At 42.3% G+C, this 22285-nt stretch overlaps 1 protein-coding gene across 1 annotated transcript in view; it reads left to right on the top strand.

The window, feature by feature from the left end:
• The window catches only part of WDR7 (WD repeat domain 7), a 389063-nt gene that overhangs the window by 261533 nt on the left and 105245 nt on the right, over nucleotides 1–22285 (top strand). The window contains exons 12-14 of the mRNA XM_075586908.1: nucleotides 19142–19259; nucleotides 20928–21077; nucleotides 22095–22177. Coding sequence (XP_075443023.1) covers nucleotides 19142–19259; nucleotides 20928–21077; nucleotides 22095–22177 — 351 coding nt within the window. The remainder of the gene's footprint in view (nucleotides 1–19141; nucleotides 19260–20927; nucleotides 21078–22094; nucleotides 22178–22285) is intronic.

The raw sequence follows: 22285 nt of genomic DNA, 5'->3' as shown, positions 1-22285 counted from the left end.
GTCCCTAGGGGCTAGGGGCAAAAAATAATTTTATTCCCAGGTGCCCTAGAACCCAAGATTCCCATGCCAATTGTCGTTGAACTTGACCGTAGTGATTAAACTCTTTTAAAATACATTGTATCCGCTTTTGCGATCTGCGGTTTGGATGGCTGCCAACCTGTTCCTCGAGGCCGGCGTCGAGGAATCTCCATTGAAGTCAATGAGCCCATTGACTTACAATGGGAAACCGCCGCTCCTCCTCTCGGACGCCACCTGCTGGTCGCCGCTGGAAAACAGGTCCAAAACTGCTACTTCTGCCATTAGAAAGCATGGAGGCTCAATGGCGACCTATGGACGGCTGCAAAATGGAGCCTGAAAATGGAACAAAGGGCTATAATCACTAAATAACATTAACCCCTTCCCTCCCACATCAACCCTAGTGTATGTGTGCGTGCCAACACCAGGATAACACAATACAGTTACACAGGGGAATGAACATTTGGATATTGAAGCAAGGTAAACAACACATTACTGGACCTCAGTCCAGTTAACCCCTTACTTTCCAGGTGAGAGTAGAGGGTGGCCAAATGGAGTGGACCCCCTTTAATCCCGGGCCAAACCCTCTATCATGACAGCCATTTAAGCAGCATTCCTTGAATGGAAACCTCTTTTGGAGGGGGTAGAAGTATGGACTGATCATAAGAACTGAACACATTTGCAGACAGCCCACTGTACCAGTCACCATCTGGTTATATGACCGTTATATTTTTCCCGTTTCTAATTCAATGTTACTTACAAACCAGGAAAAAAGAATGGGAAAGTGGATACTCTTTCACATAAACATCCACCTACGACCTTACCAATATCTTCCGAATTGGTTCTACCTTCTGCACATGTACTGGGCTCAGTTCAAATATGCAACAAATGTCTTCACTGTGTGAGACAGACTACTGAAGAGTTCAACGTTGCCGACCTAGTTTCTTCAGAATTCGGAGTAAGTGTCTGTGGTTTATGAATAGACTTTATATCTCCATCTATGCATTACGCCTGCAAGTCCTTCAATGGCACCATAGCTTACAGTACCGACTGCTGGTCACAAAAACTGTCTAATTGAGATAAAGAGTTCCTTCTCAAGATGACTTTTTCTTTTTAATTATGTCTTTGCTGTTCATTGTTGTTCATTAAATTTTTGTACTGGAAATCGCCATCCAGCTTCCGTTTTACTTCCTGCTTCCGTAACGCATGATGCACCTGCTGGCACGCTGGGCACAGCCATCTTTCCCCCTATCCAGGGTGATTCTCTATCATTATACACGTCGGGCTGAGAGCACGCCAGGACCAGAAGGACCGCATTTACGAGGGTCGTGAGTAATATGTCTTTGACACTGTTCTTTATTTTTATGGTTTAGCTCTAAGGGTTGCTGTTGGAGTTATTATTTAGATAGGGGTCAGGGTCCCTGGTTTATTTAGGTTCCCTTGACATCCCTTTTCTATGTGTTACCCACACCCCTAACAATGAGCACAATTGACCTTATTACAGTTTTACTCAATACATTTACCTGGATCCTCCAACAACGGTGCAATTGAAATGATGATCATGCTATACAGCTATTAAATATTTCTAAGGAGAAGCAAATTATTTAACTTTGAGCACTGGCAGAGAAGATTCTTCTCTATCCACCTTTACATTATTTCTTATTACTATGTTTTATTGTTTTTTTATTTTTTAGGTTTGATTGTTATGTTAATCTTAAAGAAAGGAAAGGTGTACCGGGGTATACTAAATAAGTAAACATGGGAAGGATGTTGATCCAGGGAGAAATCTGATTGCCAATATTTGCGGTCAGGAAATAATTTATTTTCCCCCTTATGAGGGGAGATTAAACACTGGGGGGGTTTTGTTTGCCTTCATCTGGATCAAAATACTGTATTTACAAATATAGGATAAGTATCTGTCGTCTAAATTTGGCACAGGTTGAACTTGGTGTTCATATGTCTTTTTGTAACCTCATCTACTCTGTAACTATGTTGCTTCCCCTGTAACTGTTGCCCCCCCCCCTATGTCTCGGTCCCTGCACTCGCGTCCCCTTTCCCGAGTGACCCGCCTTCAAATGACGCCGAGGGTCACGTGACCCCCGCAGCGTCATTTGACGAGCATTGTCATGACGACAGCTGAATCCCGGTAAGTACAGGTTGCAGAGGCCTCGTGCGGTCCCCTGGCATTTCATTTAAATGCCTCGGGGAAGAGCGTGGGGCCTCTGCAACCGCCCACTCCCATAAAAATCCTGCGCCCCCCAGTTTGCGCACCACTGCCTTATTGTACTATACAGCTGAATGCTACCTCATTGCAAATAGACAATAATACTTTTTAATATTAAAGCAGGTCCCCCGTCCCCAATACTTGGAAGATATATTCTTTTACAGAATCAGAACCATGAGGTCCCCTGGAGCTGATCCGCGCTATCGTTCTGGGTGAAACTACAGCTCTAGGAAAGACTTGCTGATCAGTTCCACAATCACAATTATTAATGCCTAAATGCATATACTATATAAGGTTCAGCTACAGGCGCTAAATAACAAACAAAAAGAGTGTAAATATCTCCCCTGATTGACCCCAAAGTCGTTCAGATACAACCTTAGAGTCCAATCATGTAAAATATTAGTCCAAAAACAGTCCAGACTGCTACAGAAAACCAAGAGGTTTCTCAGATGGATGTACTAACCCAGTACTTCAGTGATAACTGCAAAGGATGAGAAGAAAAGAAAGCGCACACTTCCTGGTGCAAATAAAGTTTTACTAGGTTAAAAACACAAATAGAAAATCAACAATACACTCACAAACATCCGGTCAGTTTAGGCAATATGTGGTAATTCACAGATGCGTGCTAGAGTTATGCAGGGTTGTCTTTGTGTAGGGATACTATGCCAGCTGCCACAGCGCGTCCGCTGCCTGCTTCCGCCCCCCCCCCCCCCAGTGGCATACATATCACCCTACGCGTTTCGAGGCGTGGCCTCTTCATCAGGGGTGTGGCTTGTTATGGTGACGTGCATCCTTATATACTGTGTATCTCTAAGGTTCATCTTAAGGCCTTTGTCTTAAGAAACCTTCTGGATCCATGAACTAGGTACGCTCTCACCAGATGGTCTTAATGAAGAGGTAGATTTAATATCTTTTTTATGTTAGGAGGTTTTAATTCTAGTTTTTATCTTAATGTATTTATTTATAATAGGTAAGAGGTTGTTCATTCAATCATATGTAATTTAGGTTCTGTAAAATTTTGATATATATATATATGCTTTTTAATGATGTTTTATAGTATGTTATTGTCTAATAAGTTTTGTTTGTGAAGTTATAGTACACTGATATCTCTCAGTGCTAATTAGGAGTTTGAACATATGGATATGCATGTCCCCAATTTATTGAGCCAATATACTTATATCTATAGGGATATGTTATAATCTAGGGTTTTGGTATTGGCTATGTTATTTATTGTACATGAAGGTTTTCTTTAGTCCTCAGTGTATTGATTGTATGTAATTATGCACCAGTTAGCATTATGTAGTGTTTTTCGCCAGTAGGGGGAGGCAGCAAGCCTTTTAAGATGAACCTTAGAGATACACAGTATATAAGGATGCACGTCACCATAACAAGCCACACCCCTGATGAAGAGGCCACGCCTCGAAACGCGTAGGGTGACTTGTATGGTGCAAGGAGGATCGTGACTATGAGAATACTGCAGTGCTGAACTTTGTGAGGGAGAAGACAGGGAGTGGGCTGACTCTGTCAGACCGGGCTGTGGTGAGATCATCCCTGAAGTGCCGCGCTGTTGCGACGCCCTACGGAGGAGGAGGAGTGTGAGGAGGTCACGTGGTGACGCAGTCTGAAGCCGTCACGTGACACGGAAGGGCACTCCAGCCACTGGGGGGGCGGAAGCAGGCAGCGGACGCGCTGTGGCAGCTAGCATAGTATCCCTACACAAAGACAACCCTGCATAACTCCAGCACACATCTGTGGATTACCACATACTGCCTAAACTGACCGGATGTTTGTAAGTGTATTGTTGATTTTCTATTTGTGTTTTTAACCTAGTAAAATTTTATCTGCACCAGGAAGTGTGCGCTTTCTTTTCTTCTCATCCTTTGAAACTACAGCTCCCAAGATATATACCTTGTCAGTACAGTTAAATATGCCTGCTGGGGTCACCCAATAGGAAGCTGAAATGTCATACTCAGATGACGATGTGGCTTCCTATTAGCCAGTGGGAGCTAATTGATTTCCCAAATGGTTATTTCCCAAAAGGGACCACAAACAGTGGAACATTAAAAGGTAAATATCTCAGGAACCATGAGGGTCTACAGAGCGGGACTCCCTGCTTCTGATTATTTAAGAACAAAAAAATAACGTAATTGCTGCTTTCATTTTTTTGGTAGGAGTGCAGGACCCCTCCCCACTTGACAGTGGCTCTGTCTCACTGTGTGTGTGTGTGTGTGTGTGTGTGTGTGTGTGTGTGTGTGTGTGTGTGTGTGTGTGTGTGTATCTGTATCTGTGTCAGGGTGTATCTGTAACACACGGACACTCGCTCTCAAACTCGCATACAGACACACACTCTCATACTGACACACTCCATTTATTTCTCTCATATACACACACACACACTCATCACATACACACACAGACACTGTCTCACTCTCATACAGACATTCTCTCTCCCCCTCTCTCTCCCTCTCATACATACACACAGACGTTCTCTCTCATGCAGACTCGCTCTCTCTCATGCAGACTCGCTCTCTCTCTCATGCAGACTCGCTCTCTCTCTCTCATGCAGACTCGCTCTCTCTTTCATACAGTCTCTCTCATGCAGACTCGCGCTCTCTCTCTCTCATGCAGACTCGCGCTCTCTCTCTCTCATGCAGACTCGCTCTCTCTTTCATACAGTCTCTCTCTCATGCAGACTCGCTCTCTCTCTCTCTCATGCAGACTCGCTCTCTCTCTCATGCAGACTCGCTCTCTCTCATGCAGACTCGCTCTCTCTCATGCAGACTCGCTCTCTCTCTCTCATGCAGACTCGCTCTCTCTCTCTCATGCAGACTCGCTCTCTCTCTCTCATGCAGACTCGCGCTCTCTCTCATGCAGACTCGCTCTCTCATGCAGACTCGTGCTCTCTCTCTCTCATGCAGACTCGTGCTCTCTCTCTCTCATGCAGACTGGCGCTCTCTCTCTCTCTCATGCAGACTCGGGCTCTCTCTCATGCAGACTCGCGCTCTCTCTCTCATGCAGGCTCGCGCTCTCTCTCTCATGCAGACTCGCGCTCTCTCTCTTTCATGCAGACTCGCTCTCTCTTTCATGCAGTCTCTCTCTCTCTCATACAGACACATTCTCTCTCTCTCTCATAGACACACTCTCATACAGACTCTCTCTCTTATAGACTCGCTCACTCTCATAAAGACGCTGTCTCATTTAGATTCTCTCTCATACAGACGCTTTCTCATGCAGACTCGCGCTCTCTCTCATGCAGTCTCGCGCTCTCTCTCATGCAGACTCGCGCTCTCTCTCATGCAGATTCGCGCTCTCTCATGCAGACTCGCTCTCTCTCTCATGCAGACTTGCTCTCTCTTTCATACAGTCTCTCTCTCATGCAGACTCGATCTCTCTCTCTCATGCAGACTTGCTCTCTCTCATGCAGACTTGCTCTCTCTCTCTCATGCAGACTTGCTCTCTCTCTCTCATGCAGACTCGCTCTCTCTCTCTCATGCAGACTCTCTCTCTCTCATGCAGACTCGCTCTCTCTCTCTCATGCAGACTCGCGCTCTCTCTCATGCAGACTCGCTCTCTCATGCAGACTCGTGCTCTCTCTCTCTCATGCAGACTCGCGCTCTCTCTCTCTCTCGTGCAGACTCGGGCTCTCTCTCATGCAGACTCGCGCTCTCTCTCTCATGCAGACTCGCGCTCTCTCTTTTTCATGCAGACTCGCTCTCTCTCTCTCATGCAGACTCGCTCTCTCTTTCATGCAGACTCGCTCTCTCTTTCATGCAGACTCGCTCTCTTTCATGCAGACTCGCTCTCTCTCTCTTTCATACAGTCTCTCTCTCATACAGACTCTCTTATAGACTCGCTCACTCTCATAAAGATGCTCACTCTCATAAAGACGCTGTCTCATAAAGACGCTGCCTCATTTAGATTCTCTCTCATACAGACGCTCTCTCTCTCATGCAGACTCGCTCTCTCTCTCTCTCATGCAGACTCGCGCTCTCTCTCTCTCTCATGCAGACTCGCTCTCTCTCTCATGCAGACTCGCTCTCTCTTTCATACAGTCTCTCTCTCATGCAGACTCTCTCTCTCTCTCATGCAGACTCGCTCTCTCTCTCTCTCATGCAGACTCGCTCTCTCTCTCTCTCTCTCATGCAGACTCGCTATCTCTTTCATACAGTCTCTCTCATGCAGACTCGCTCTCTCTCTCTCTCATGCAGACTCGCTCTCTCTCTCTCATGCAGACTCGCGCTCTCTCTCATGCAGACTCGCTCTCTCTCTCTCATGCAGATTCGTGCTCTCTCTCTCTCATGCAGACTCGCGCTCTCTCTCTCTCTCATGCAGACTCGGGCTCTCTCTCTCATGCAGACTCGCGCTCTCTCTCTCATGCAGACTCGCGCTCTCTCTCTTTCATGCAGTCTCTCTCTCTCTCATACAGACACTCTCTCTCTCTCATACAGACACATTCTCTCTCTCTCATACAGACACACTCTCATACAGACTCTCTCTCTTATAGACTCGCTCGCTCTCATAAAGACGCTGTCTCATTTAGATTCTCTCTCATACAGACGCTCTCTCATGCAGACTCGCGCTCTCTCTCATGCAGTGTCGCGCTCTCTCTCATGCAGACTCGCGCTCTCTCTCATGCAGACTCGCGCTCTCTCATGCAGACTCGCTCTCTCTCTCATGCAGACTTGCTCTCTCTTTCATACAGTCTCTCTCTCATGCAGACTCGCTCTCTCTCTCATGCAGACTTGCTCTCTCTCTCTCTCATGCAGACTTGCTCTCTCTCTCTCATGCAGACTTGCTCTCTCTCTCTCATGCAGACTCGCTCTCTCTCTCTCATGCAGACTCGCTCTCTCTCTCTCATGCAGACTCGCTCTCTCTCTCTCATGCAGACTCTCTCTCTCTCTCTCATGCAGACTCGCTCTCTCTCTCTCATGCAGACTCGCGCTCTCTCTCATGCAGACTCGCTCTCTCATGCAGACTCGTGCTCTCTCTCTCTCATGCAGACTCGCGCTCTCTCTCTCTCTCATGCAGACTCGGGCTCTCTCTCTCTCTCATGCAGACTCGGGCTCTCTCTCTCATGCAGACTCGTGCTCTCTCTCATGCAGACTCGCGCTCTCTCTCTTTCATGCAGACTCGCTCTCTCTTTCATGCAGTCTCTCTCTCTCTCATACAGACACTCTCTCTCTCTCTCATACAGACACACTCTCTCTCTCTCATACAGACACACTCTCATACAGACTCTCTCTCTTATAGACTCGCTCACTCTCATAAAGACGCTGTCTCATTTAGATTCTCTCTCATACAGATGCTCTCTCATGCAGACTCGCGCTCTCTCTCATGCAGTCTCGCGCTCTCTCTCATGCAGACTCGCGCTCTCTCTCATGCAGACTCGCGCTCTCTCATGCAGATTCGCGCTCTCTCATGCAGACTTGCTCTCTCTCTCATGCAGACTTGCTCTCTCTCTCTCATGCAGACTTGCTCTCTCTCTCTCATGCAGACTCGCTCTCTCTCTTTCATGCAGACTCGCTCTCTCTCTCTCATGCAGACTCGCTCTCTCTTTCATGCAGACTCGCTCTCTCTTTCATGCAGACTCGCTCTCTTTCATGCAGACTCGCTCTCTCTCTCTTTCATGCAGACTCGCTCGCTCTCTCTCTCTTTTATGCAGACTCGCTCTCTCTCTCTTTCATACAGTCTCTCTCTCATACAGACTCTCTTATAGACTCGCTCACTCTCATAAAGATGCTCACTCTCATAAAGACGCTGTCTCATAAAGACGCTGCCTCATTTAGATTCTCTCTCATACAGACGCTCTCTCTCTCATGCAGACTCGCTCTCTCTCTCTCTCTCATGCAGACTCGCGCTCTCTCTCTCTCTCATGCAGACTCGCTCTCTCTCTCATGCAGACTCGCTCTCTCTTTCATACAGTCTCTCTCTCATGCAGACTCTCTCTCTCTCTCTCATGCAGACTCGCTCTCTCTCTCTCTCTCATGCAGACTCGCTCTCTCTCTCTCTCTCTCTCTCTCATGCAGACTCGCTATCTCTTTCATACAGTCTCTCTCTCATGCAGACTCGCTCTCTCTCTCTCTCTCTCTCTCTCTCTCTCATGCAGACTCGCTCTCTCTCTCTCTCTCATGCAGACTCGCTCTCTCTCTCTCTCTCTCATGCAGACTCGCTCTCTCTCTCTCTCTCATGCAGACTCGCTCTCTCTCTCTCTCTCTCACGCAGACTCGCTCTCTCTCTCCCTCATGCAGACTCGCTCTCTCTCTCATGCAGACTTGCACTCTCTCTTTCATACAGTCTCTCTCTCTCTCTCATACAGACACAATCTCACACACACACAGACTCTCTCACAGACACACTGTCACTCTTTCTGTTCTCTCACATTCAGACACACACTGACACACCTTCCCCATTCCACACTGTGCATTGGAAGCAGGGAGGGCTCTGACTAGCTCCGCCTCTTGTGACTAGCTCTGCCGCTCAAACCACCATTTGGCCTGACCGCCAATTCTCGTGCGGCCGATGCCCCCTGGTCTCCGATCGCTCCCCTCACTGAGCCGCATGTGGTACTTGACCTATAAATCAGGTCAGCCATCGCTGCGCGCAGGTGCCAGGCGTTCGGGATTTTTCCATCCCGTTTTCATTGTCACTATTAAGAATGAACTTAACTTATTGCAGTAATATTCAGTGTGCACTTGAGTTCTTATTTTGATTTCACCTGTGTGATCCTGTGATAGATGATTTTCTTGGACCAACATATTACTACATTTGACTACAATTGTTTTTGGTTTAATATTAAAGTATGTTATGTCTTGGCTAGCGATGTATTCTGCTTTCCATTAAACATGTATAATAAATCATTGTCAAGTTGTCATGTAGCAGATTTAGGTTTGCATATAGTACTGCGGAAATTCTAGAATTACATTTTCAATTGATTTTGCATATAATTACTCAAGATAACTGAAACGAAAAGGCTAATTCTGCTTGGTTGTTTTGTTTTTTTACTGTGTTTTAATTGCCTAGTGTTGATTTGTTTACAGATCTAACAATTCTTGTTTCTATACTGTACTTTAATAATGCCACAATTATAACACGTTAAACCAAAATACTCACTAAATCTGATAGGCAGCATTGCTTTATTTGTATTCAGCCATACCATTTGTTAAGCAACAACTATTCAAATGATCGATTCGTACCATTGTAAGAAGACCCCAACATTAGTATTGTTACATAAGGTGGTAATTGTACGCAAATGCACACCAATATGTTCTAATGCATAAATTAAGCATGAACAAACCCACAATAGCAATCCGTTTCCTACCTCAGTGTGGAGTGGGGAGTTTCCAAAAGTAATTTTAATCTAGCTTGTTACATCCTTAGCTGTCATAAAGATTAGTATGGCTCTCAAACCTGAATAAATGAATGTATCAGCATGTAGCCTTGAGAAGCCCAAGGCAATTTTCATCATGATAAATTGCATAATAAGCGAGAAAGTGTTTGCTTATTAATCCATAACAAGATTTAGATTGAAAATGGCCTCTTACATCCATGACAGGTACAGTACTGACTGCAAAAAGGGAGCTATACGGAACGAAATGGAGCAACAGTGTGTGCTAGGGGTGACGCATGCATTTTACCCTCCTGGTGCCCTGCTGAGATGCCCCTTTTTGTGCTTGATTTACCGTGTACACAATAAGAGCGCACAGCTGCCTGGCTTCTGCCTCTGATGTTAAGCATGCTTTATGAACGAGCTTTTATGTCAGCATTGTGCTTTTTTTTTTTTTCCCCTCTTTAATTTCAGTTCACATTTATTGATGGAGAAAAGGCTTGGGCGCTGAATAAAATAAATGTAGGTTTGCCGCAGCGTTCCGGATCACTCCCGAAGCCAGTATTTTTGCAAGCGTTAATTGAGTTTTGATTCTGGGCACGGAGGGCTGCAGAGAAGATTGGCCACACAATTATTTGTATATAAGAAAAGCATGTGTAATATTTTTAGGTGAGCTTAGAGCAGGGGTTCTCAACTCCAGTCCTCTAGTACCCCCAACAGGTCAGGTTTTCAGGATATCACTGCTTCAGCACAGGTGGCTCAATCTGTCCTTGCTTCAGCACAGGCGATTAAGCACTGATTAAGCCATCTATGCTGAAGCAGAGAGATCCTGAAAACCTGACCTGTTGGGGTTACTTAAGGACTAGAGTTGGGAGCCACTGTCTTAGAGCATGTCATTTATGTGGAAATAAAATGGTTTGAGATATGCTGTTACAGTATACTATTTTAAATAACACCACGTGGGAGTGGTTGCAATATTCGCTTGACGTGCCATTCTTGTATATTCAAAACATTGTTTTGGGCAGGGGTGCTGGAGTGGTTAAGGTACAATTTAACACTGAGCCACCCAACACACATTTTCTACATATCTAAAATAAGAATAAAAGCTCTAACTAGATATGCAAGATGCTTTCAGACGTTTCTTGAGAAATGTGCACACTGTAAAAATAGTGAAGTTCCAAAATGATAAACTTGCTTTCTGGGTTTTGTTTATTTGTGGGGTTTTTTTCTAATATACTGTAGGTGAAGTTTTGGAACATTTGCTAATTTTCGTGATTTCATAAAAAAAAAAAAAACTGCCAGAAGCAAGAAGGATTTTGTCGGTGCAGTTCCTTCGAAGTTATATCAGAGCAATTCTGCGTGCGTGCGTCAAGTGTCCACGGCACTCGCAAGATTAGAAAAAGATATATGTATTTACAGTAACACAGAATGCGATACCTGCAATACATTCTGAGCGACGCCTGTTAATTTCCAATCATATTTATTTAGATAGTTGCATGCAAATGAAGGAAGTACAGTACTCCATTCAGAAAGCTTAGCAACATTTTGTGAACAGCCACAATAAACAAATTGTGTAATTTAAAAACGACTTGATTGTCTACTGTGCAATTAGAAAGTTTCCGTAGCAGTTTTTCACACTGTATTGCTACGTTATTTTACAGTGCGAATTATATAAAGGGGTAAGTGACCAAATAATAGTCTCTCTTCAAAAAAATTATTTTGGCCTTGCTTTAAATTTCAGTTTTCGCCCAAAGTTAAATACCACAGGCAAGAGAACGTTCAATGAATACTAGTCTTTAATCTTCAAAATCCTCATGTGACGCACAGTATCAAATAAGCACTCAATCCTTTTTAAATGAGTCTGAAAGAAATGAAAGTTAGACGGTCTGCCAATGAATAGATAAAATATTAAGGTAAAGCTCTGTAGTTATTGGTCAAATCCAGTGGGCTTCAAAGATCACTAGTTGTCATCACCGCACGGCAAAACTACTCCCACCGCACGGCAAAACTACTCCCACGCACGGCAAAATTACTCCCACCAAGTGAGTAACAGATTCAAACATATCCTGAATGTTAAAAGGATTACTATTGCTAAACGTTTACTGGCGGAGCCCTGACCTCCGTGTCTCATTGTTTCTGATCATTTTCCAGATTTGTTCAGCAGATGATTGTGTGTTAGTCATTGGCTATATAGATAGTGGTATTTTATTTTGATTCTTGAATTCTGTTGTGAATGAGGTGGAATCTACTGACACTGTTGGTCATAGCTGTTGAAGAACTACGGCTGTGGACATGGTGTCTTCTCCCACGCGGAGGCACCTGGAGGCTGAAGGAAAGTGGGGACTTTCCCTGGCCATACCAGAGGGGCCGTGGTGTGGCGTTCCTGGGGGCGTTCCTAGTGACGTCTGTCACGTTGAGAAATCAGTTGAACTGATTTCTCACGCAACTCGCGCCCCCTCCTGCTTGCACGCGCCCGCTCATCACATGGAAGCGAACACTGCCTTAAGGCAGTCTGTTCACGTCCACACGGTCTGCCATACCATGTCCGAGGCCTTACCTGAAATGATTGTCTAGTATATTTATTTATTTATAAAATATTTTACCAGGAAGTAATACATTGAGAGTTACTTCTCGTTTTCAAGTATATTCAGGTCATGAGTGAGTATTTTAAGCTTTATTAATTGTGTCCCCTTTGCAAAATAATATTTCTGAGAGCTCAGTTGAGCATACTGTAGAAATAATCCACTGTGCCAGTATACAGATATCTTCTACAAATAAACATGTGAATGGCTGACTGAAATAGTCCAGTGATAAAACAATGTACAGGCATACCACGCATTACCGTACGCAATGGGTCCAGAGCATGTATGTAAAGCGGCAATGTACTTAAAGTGCAGCACCACCTTTTTACACTTCGATACAGTTAGGGAGCCGGTATTGCTGTTCAGGACGTGCCTGTGTCCTACTCACAGGCGCTTGCGCGAGCTGCCGGTTTCCAATTGGGCGAGGGAAATCAGCGCGTCTCACAACTACGGCGGTCTGTAGAGCTGAATAAGTGTCCGTACTTGTGAAGCGAGCATATGGTGCTATTGTAAATATGTCCGTACTCGCGAGTGTCCGTAAAGTGAAGGTCTGTGTCCGTATAGCGGGGTATGTCTGTGTAGTGAATTACTACAGTATTGTCTAGAGAACTACAGTACTATTTTCTATATGGCACCAACATATTTTGTGGTACAGTAGAGTGGATATTTAGTACTATAACAAATATAACCTATTCCAAAGAAATATGTTACTGCACCGACACACTTTATTCGAGCAAATACCCAGTATGTACCTGGCAGATACCTGGAATGCGCCGCTCCTCACCTCTGACAAGCCCCGTTGCGTTTGCCTTCCCAGCCTGGGTTCATGCCTGGCTGACGGGCGGCTGATCTGTTAAATGATAATGATTAGAATTTAATAGGCTGCAATGCTTCGCGTGTCTACCAGATGGCATAAATTCATGAATTGTAATGCAGTATATATATATATATATACTGTGCAGTATTGCAGCCAGCAGGAATAAAATGCTTCAATCCCTGCCTGGAAAATACCTCAATGCACTCGGGCAGAAAACAGTCACAAACCTCAATACACCCGGGTATACCCGAATTCGTGGGACTAGCCGAGCTCGAATAAAGTGTGTCGCCAGTGTATCACACAGTGATTGAAATGAAAAATGGATTATTGATTATAACTTGGAAATGAGATGTAATAATTAAAAAAAACACAATGCTTTGGATTCTCCTACTATGTTCGTAAATACCGGAACAAGTGTGTTACTCTACAACAGGTCTCTGTGAATCTCCTCCATAGAGAATCAGCAATCCTATCGCTTGCCACATTTTTAGGGTCCTGGATTAGATTTTCCTTTTGCCCCAAAAATTACATATTTATTTATACTTCATTGTATTAAAAAAAAAAAAACATTTTCAGAATACATTTTTTTTCTCACATGTCAAGTAAAGCATAAAAAATAAACTCATAGACTGCCAACACAGGAAACGGCCTATAATTTTGTAGGTGTCGTCGTGACCCTGGTAAAGCTTTCCAGACAGGTCAATATAACGTACAGTATGTAAATGTGTTTGTGTATATGTAGATTTAAAAAAAAAGATGTAAGCTGTAGTCATATCTGCGGTAACTTCCATTCAGGCTACACATCCGTCTATTACATGCTTGTGAAAGTAGTTTATAAAAAGCCAGAGCGCATCGCGTACATCTTTACAATGATAGTTGATTACATGCACCAAGAATGGGGAAAGGGAAAATGCCTTATTGCACTAAAGGAGGGTTAAATGTGTTTAAAGTGTAACAATTTGAGTCAGAACCCATACAATTTGTATATTTGACCCACAGGCATTTCGTAATTTTCGTTCATGGTTTGTCAAAGCTCAATAAATAATGCAGTCCATTAAAAATGTATAATATAACATATTAGCTCAAAAAGTGTATGCTGTTCCATTAGCTGTGACTTGAATTTGTTTGAGGCCAGTGGGTGCTGAATCTTTACCATTATCGTCATTACAAGTAAAGGGACAGTTTATAACAGAGCATGCCATTCACTACTGGCAAATTAAGAATTCAGCATCCTGACTATATGAAAGGTCAGTAGTTCACATTGCTTTAAGATACAGCTCAACCCCGTTATAACGTGATCCGTTACAACGCGATCCGTTACAGCGCGAATCCGCTTATAACACGATGCAAGCATGGCTCACAATTTTCGTATTTATGAATACTTTACAACACGATTATTGGTGTGTTAAATACTTTATTGTACAATGCATACAATTGTACATTATTTCTAATGCGATCCGCTTATAACGCGATGTGATTCTTTGGACCCCAAGCACAGCGTTATAAGGGGGTTGAGCTGTATGTTTAACCCAACAATAAGACTTATCTATCAGTCATTAAGACTTTGCATTGTTTTCAATTGAACTCTTAAATGCTCAGTTAACACAGAGGGCTAAATCATGCTGAACTCTTAGACGTTCAAGTGTTTTACTTGTAAGAAAGAAAGTACTGAAATTGCAAGAATATGTGGTCTTGCTACTTCAGCAAAGACCATCTTTGGTGTCATAACCGGAGTAATGTCTGTTGTCGTTGTACAATGATATATCACAGCTTGTAGTTAAGACGTAAATGAAAATAAACACAGCAATATTGAACATGACAGAATTAAGGTTCAGTGTATAATATGTTATAGTATTCTGAAGTTGTGCTTTACAGTAGTTTAATAATAACGTTTTTGTTCAATCTCCCACGTCTCTCTGCTTTTGCAGCACTGTGTTTGTCAATTAACATGTATCCTACATCATCTCTTTTTTAAAGTACATTTTATTTTCAAATTCAGCAGCTATACATTTCTAGAGAATTGTAGTATTTCAAACTATTTAAAACAATGAAATAAAACATTTTTTTTTTTAAATCGGTTTTTCTATACAGAGAGAGTCTGTAAATGTCACCACTTTCATTGTGCTAAGAAGGATACGTCTATAATTATAATGCTGTCAAAAATAAACATTGGCTGTATTCTGGGCAAATGTCCTCTAGATATGGAAACAAATGATCCCTTTTGACTGTTTCAACGCATTAAAAGTAACAGTTGGTGATGCTAGTGAAATAGTTGTCTTGAACCTGCCTTTGTTTTGGTCTGAAGCTTTGGTGCAATGTGCCTGCTCCATCACGCACAGCTTTCGCTCTGAAAGACGACATGCAAGCCAGCTGGTCCAGCTGCAGGAGGGGGTTAATCTCTGGCCACATACTACCACTGCTGTGTGATGTTAATGAATTAGCAAGAAGCCTGTTGCTTTTCAAAAAGCTTCTGTGCCTGGCCAGCAAGAAGAGAAAAATACTGTTGACAGAAACACGTGCTTAGCAGCCCCTGAGCAGGAATAAAAGCCTGCGTTTACCTTGCGTTGGGATTTCTGAGAGGACAAAATGGCATCTGCATAGCAGGGCTACCGAAATAAGAAGATGGGGGTGTATGCTTTTATTGTGCAGAATAGGGATTACATTTTATAATACGGTATCTCTACAGTTCTTATGATGAATGGTAATGTATTGGGAGATGTATTTATTCAGTAGCTAGGCTTGCATATGCCACCCTGGAGTTTGTCCTCATGACTTTGTGACTGTCTTGGGGCACTCAAAGGGTTAAAGGAGCCCTTCTTTATATACTGTAATATGATTGGCATTACGCTAGTCGTACAGGTACAATTTCTCAAGGAACGCCCTATGACCCATGTTAAATATGCAGTGACGCCATGTTCTCTGTGCTGGAGAAGATCTGCGTCCCACTCATTTAAATGGAACTCGAATCTTCCCCAGCATGTTAAACAATGACTCAGATTGGCACAGTGCCGTCATTATATTGGTGTAAGAGATAACACAAAGAAAAGTGCTTAGGCGCTACGTACAATAAAATAAAATACTAACAATAATAACATAATGTGTACAGGGCAGCCAGGAACACTAGCAGAACAACACCAGAGAGAACACAAAGAACATATACAGACCAGCGCCCAAAAAGAATCCAAAGTCCCTAATAGAGTCCAAACAGATGGAAGGGAAGATAATCCAAATGCTCCAATCACTGTAAGATCTCCAATCCGGGGGTCCGTGACATAGGGACAGAAACAAAGAAAAATAATAGTGTAATACGTAATGTTAAAATGGGACAAACAACATGAAACACTTAACAGAAGACAAACATAAAACAATCAAGCTGAAAGAAAAGTAACTATTTAATAAAACAAACGGAGCCTGCTGCAGCGGGTCATCAAGGGGTTAAAACACAAAACCTTACTTACAGCAGGACTGGAATAACAAGCATGTATAACCAAGTGGGGCAGACGCCTGCAGCAGTGGGAGTCCTCACGGGCTCCCTGATGTGTAGTATCTTTCCCTCTAGCTCAGGGAAGTTACGTCAGTCACGAAATGCGTAGGGTCAAAGGTCACGGAGCCTTGGAGTAACACTGGTTGTGAGAAGTGTCAGTCACGTGAAGCAGGAAGCAGCATAATTGAAGCTGCAGTGCTGGCAAGCAGGAGAGTGTGGAGTTCCCTTACTCGGCATCCATCTTGGAGAGTGTTTTGAAGCTAGAGGGAAAGATACTACACATCAGGGAGCCCGTGAGGACCCCCACTGCTGCAGGCGTCTGCCCCACTTGGTTACACATGCTTGTTATTCCAGTCCTGCTGTAAGTAGGATTTTGGGTTTTAACCCCTTGATGACCCGCTGCAGCAGGCTCCGTTTGTTTTATTAAATAGTTATTTTTCTTTCAGCTTGATTGTTTTATGTTTGTCTTCTGTTAAGTGTTTCATGTTGTTTATCCCATTTTAACATTACGTATTACGCTATTATTTTTCATTGTTTCTGTCCCTATGTCACGGACCCCCGGATTGGAGATCTTACAGTGATTGGAGCATTTGGATTATCTTCCCTTCCATATGTTTGGACTCTATTAGGGACTTTGGATTCTTTTTGGGCGCTGGTCTGTATATGTTCCTTATTGGTGTAAGAGACAACACTAAACCTCTCCTTCGTTTGTGCAATTCACCTGTTCACAAGTGCAGGGAAATAGAGTAAAGTGTCTCCCACACACACAAGCATCTACTTTCTCTGAGCACGGATAATAGGTGTTGGATCCTTTGCGGCTTAACAATGACCTATAGACATACCAGGTATGTCATGGACACGTGATTGCTTTCTAGGGGCAGTTTGGACTGACGACTCCGATGGGGCATCCAGCACCATCAAAATGGAAGTGGAGCCCCCTCCACTTCCAGCATTTGGGCACCAGTCGCGACATAATCGCAACACAACGCCAAAATGCAGTAGGTTGGACCCCCAGCATTATATAGGTTAACTTCTGTGTACGTTGGTAGCCCTAGATGTCTAGATGAGCCCATCAACTTTGTTTCTCTATAGAACTTCATGCATTGAGTGAAATACGTTGATTCTTTTTCACTAAGAAATGTAATCGCAATAAACTTGAGGGATATCAAAGCTTTTTTTTTTTTTTCCTGCTCAAGAACAAAGGGGTATTTTATAGATAAATCAGATGGTCATTTGGCCACAGTCCAAAGATTTATCTTTTTTTTTCCCCCATAAGAGAAAAATCTATAACATAGTTTCCTTCTTTCTTGTCATTGTTGACAAACTAGCTGTCTGTAATGACAACATACGCATCCAACTTGCTTCCAATTGAATGCTTTGTTGGAATCATTTCAGTTGGAGGGATGAAAGAAGGAATTGTAATGTTGGCTACTATAATGGTTATTGTATAACAGTTGTACCTTATGTAAGTAGGACATCGGTTTAGACATATTTACATTATAACCTCTTCCTAAAAATAATGTCGCTTGAGTAGAGAATGAGGTGTATTGAGCACTAGACATTTTGAAGAATATTTTTTTTTTGATCAATTTTAAACATTGTATGGACTTTTCTAAAATAAACAAATCCAGGAAATACCTGCTATTTTATATCAAGATGTATTTCTTTTGATGAAGAGGAAGGAAGTCTTTTACACACTTAGGGCCTCATGCAGAGAGCATCGTTATTTCAAAACTCGCCATTTTTTGTTCAATTTCGCGCAGAAAACGGCAGAAAATGGCGAGTTACGAAAAACGCGCCAATTTTTTTTTCCTATGTCTAAAACTCGCCTCGCGGCTGGCGAGAACCTCCATCTCGCCATTTTTAAAACTCTCCGAATGCAGAGAGGTGCGAACGGCATGTAGCGGCTGTTCGCGCCAAAAAATGGCGCGATTCTCGCATTTTTGCCGCGCCAGGAAAAGATGGCAAGATGGCGCTCGCCGCCTATAGTAAAGGGGAAAAAAGGCGCAAATTTGTTTTTACACGTTTCTGAAGCGCGCATCTCGCCAATTTAAACTCGCCACACGCATCCATGTTAAACATAGCAGAATTCGCACTTTTCTGCATATGGAGAATAAAACTCTCCAAAAAAGCTACTTTTTATGAAATTCGCCAATTTTAAAATTCTATGCTCTCTGCATGAGGCCCTTAATGTCTAATTTCTACAGCAATGTAGCGCAAGATTATCTATAAAATCTTGTCATGTGAATGCATTGCAAAAGATGCCTTTCCATCCCACGGTTTATAACTTAGTGAGGGGAAAGGAAGTCAAACATTGCTCTTTATAAAAGACATCCATATGCTTTTCCTAACTTTAGTCTCAAAGTGGAAACATTTATAATTGCTTTACTGTGGTCTTTGTGATATGTATTCAGTGCTATGGCTACATAATTTGTTAACAAGACCCTTTTAACACGTTGGACAGATGCACATACTGTTTTCAATCTTCACGCTTAATTATTCAATTTTGTATTTGATGCTAGAACACCCTGACTTCTAATCACTGCTCATTGTTGGAAGTCCATTATATTCTAACTGTTTGAGTGATCCCATTGACCTTGAACTGACATTATAAGCTGTGTCTAATCTTTTTCACTCTATATTTCTAATGCTTCTTTTCTTTTTTTTCCCCTCTCCCCGCCTGATCCCTGTTTAGCATCACAATTGGGCTGCCCCTGAGTCCAGCAGCTGACTCCGCCCGCTCTTCACGACATGCTCTCTCGCTCATTGCCACGGCCAGACCACCCGCCTTCATAACAACGATTGCTAAGGAGGTAAGAACTTTGCACCATTCTCTGCACTGCATTTCCAGAAGGATGATTATCTGAATGGTTAAGTCCAACTCTCGTGCTTCAGCGTTGCTTTAGTTTTAAACCGAAACACATTTCTTTGTTATAGGGGAAGGAAATATACGCTCATAATGTAAAAGAAAAGGTGTCAATTTTAATACGAGCGATCTCGTTATTGTCGCACAGAAAGAAAGGAGGGTTATTTGTTAATAGATCACATGGTCATTTTGCCCCAGTGCAAAGATGTACAGTAGTAGATATTTATTTTCTTATGAAGCGCCTTAGTGATAGATTGATTAATTCATTACATGTAATATGCAATCTCGTTTTGATTAGTGAAAAGATGTAGAATAGTTGTGTTTCATTTCGCTTGAAAACCTAAACTGTAGATAGCAAATACAGTATATATCTATATATATATATATATATGCCCTGGAGAATACATGATTGCACTTATTTGGATTTTCAAAAAGTTGATATTTTTCTATTTTCTAAAATTTGTAATATAATATTTGTCATATTTTCCCCATATTTGCTATCCTATGATTTTTTGTTTTGTTTTTTAACAAACTATTTAACGAACTAATGCTCAAAAACATGCCCACACTAATAGTCAGCTGGTGCAATTCATTCAATCATTATTGTGCCAACTACCCAAGGGTTTTCACAGGGGCTCAGAAACCAATATTGGATTCCAATTCTATGCCTTTAAACTTTAGCAAATATTGTGTTTTTAACTTTTTCTTCTCGAAAATGTTCTTACCCAATTTTGCTGATAAATTCGCCATTAAGATTTGTACTATGCCGGGCGTTGCTGGCCCTGAAAGCCACATTATCAGCCCTAAAGAGACATCCTTCCCTAGGTGGAGACCGGTTGGCCCATCATGTCATACAGGGGAGCAGCCAAGAGGAATGTCACACACACACTTTAGATTTAACCAACATATATCTGACTAGGATTGCACATTATAAATAGGAAATAATCTAAATTCAATTTAAAGATAAAATCTAAATTTGGAGTGTATGGTCTTGTGAGCAGCCTACCTATTGGCCACTAAGCAGTAACGTTTGCACCCAATGAGTACTGTAGATCTTTTCATGGGGAAGCCCTGCTCAGAAATGGAAGTGAATACGCTTTAAAACATCAGGGTCTGTGGTCATATTCAGTATTGAATCCTGTTCATTTTCAGAAATAGATCCCAAATGTGGATGGTTTTAACGCTTCTATTTGTAAGCATAGTTTTCTGGAGTGTTGCATTGCTAAAAATGTCTCTCAACTTCTATGATGCATAATGTTTTGTGACACAAATGTTCCAGTGTAATTTGTGACCAGGCTAATATTTCCACGTTACCTTCATATGCTCAACTTTATCCATCTCACCTCATCCCTATATATGGACACTACAAGGTTGTTAATATTGATTTTAGTTGATTGATAATGATCACCCGTTGTACCCTAATATATGGTCTAATTATGTCATGCAATGTTTATTTATGTAACAAGTGGCATATAAGTTAAGGGAAAAAATGCTAAACTATGTTTGAATGAATAAACGTATTGGAGAATAATGGGAGTACAGTTTTTGTGTCCACAGTTCGGAATTTGCTGTAAGCTGACTGTGATATTGTTTCCTTGGGTGCTTTTCTTTCTAGGTACACAGACATACGGTTATGGCAGCAAACACACAGTCTCAGCAGAATATTCACACTACTGCTCTGGCTCGAGCTAAAGGAGAGATCCTGAGAGTTGTAGAAATACTTATTGAAAAAATGCCTTCGGATGTTGTGGATCTCTTGGTGGAGGTAAATGTTTCTTTTGATACTTTAAATAGAATAATATATAAGTGTATACGTATCGGTGTATATAAATATATTTGTATGACCAATTTCTTTTTTTTTTTTTAGGAAATAAAATTTATTCATAAAAATGATTAGCATAAAGCTATATACATTGTACATTGTATATCTTCACTTAGTATCTGTGAAAAACAACACAAATTTTATTGTGAAGTAGATTTCATTTTCAGAACACAAACTTTTTAATGAAATTTTCCATTCAACAAAGCGGCATTCTCCAAACTGAAGGCGTTAAACTCATACTGTACATATAATATATATATATGACTATCTATTAAAGTGGTATATATGGAACATACACACCTTGCCAGGTGCTGCTCCTGTAATCAATCCAGATTTAACTAACACTGTGGCACAAAAATATTTTTTATTTAATCGGTGTACGTTTCGGTGTGGAGTTAACACCAATACAGGGAGTCTAGCCCTCTAAGTCAGGGGTGCACAATCTTTCCCTGCTGCGCCCCCCGGCCTGCTTCCCTTGTCTCCGGATCTCGGCGTTAAATGACTGTTTCCATGGCAACATGCCATCACGTGACCCTGCAGCGTCAAATGACGTTGTGTTGCCATGGCGACACGTCGCCGTAGACCGGGTAAGTGAAGTTGCAGAGGCCTCACACGATCCCCCGGCATTAATTTAAAGGCCTTGGGGGGGTGGGGAGGGGCGGGGAGAGCGCGGGTCCTCTGCAACTGCCGCGCCCCCCAGTTTGCGCACCCCTTCTCTAAGTGACATACATGTGGCGTGAGTCAATATACTGAATATTTAGATCTTATATTAAAGATTGAATTGTATGACAAATATTACTTTATTAGCATTGAGTTCATTATGACACACTATGCCTTAATATCTGTGACAATCTATCCAATGCGTAATTGTTTTTATATACCGATTATGCCCGTTGGTCTTTACGTTCATACTACATGTTTTTGTTTGTAAGCTATTAAACCGCCGCTTTACTCCAAAAGGTCATGGACATCATAATGTACAGCCTGGAAGGTTCCTTGCTGAAGAAGAAGGGACTTCAGGATTGTTTCCCCTCTGTGTGCAGGTAACCCTGATCTTAAAACTTGGGTCTAAAGGTTATATAATAAATGGTTATAATTTGCATTGAGTTTTTCTCTATATAAAAATAAATACTCACGTAGGTAGAAGTGGT

The sequence above is a fragment of the Ascaphus truei genome, chromosome 1 (assembly GCF_040206685.1).
Source record: "Ascaphus truei isolate aAscTru1 chromosome 1, aAscTru1.hap1, whole genome shotgun sequence".
In the NCBI taxonomy this organism is placed as follows: domain Eukaryota; kingdom Metazoa; phylum Chordata; class Amphibia; order Anura; family Ascaphidae; genus Ascaphus; species Ascaphus truei.
The sequence above is the reverse complement of the archived record's forward strand: the minus strand, read 5'-3'. Positions and strand labels throughout refer to the sequence as shown.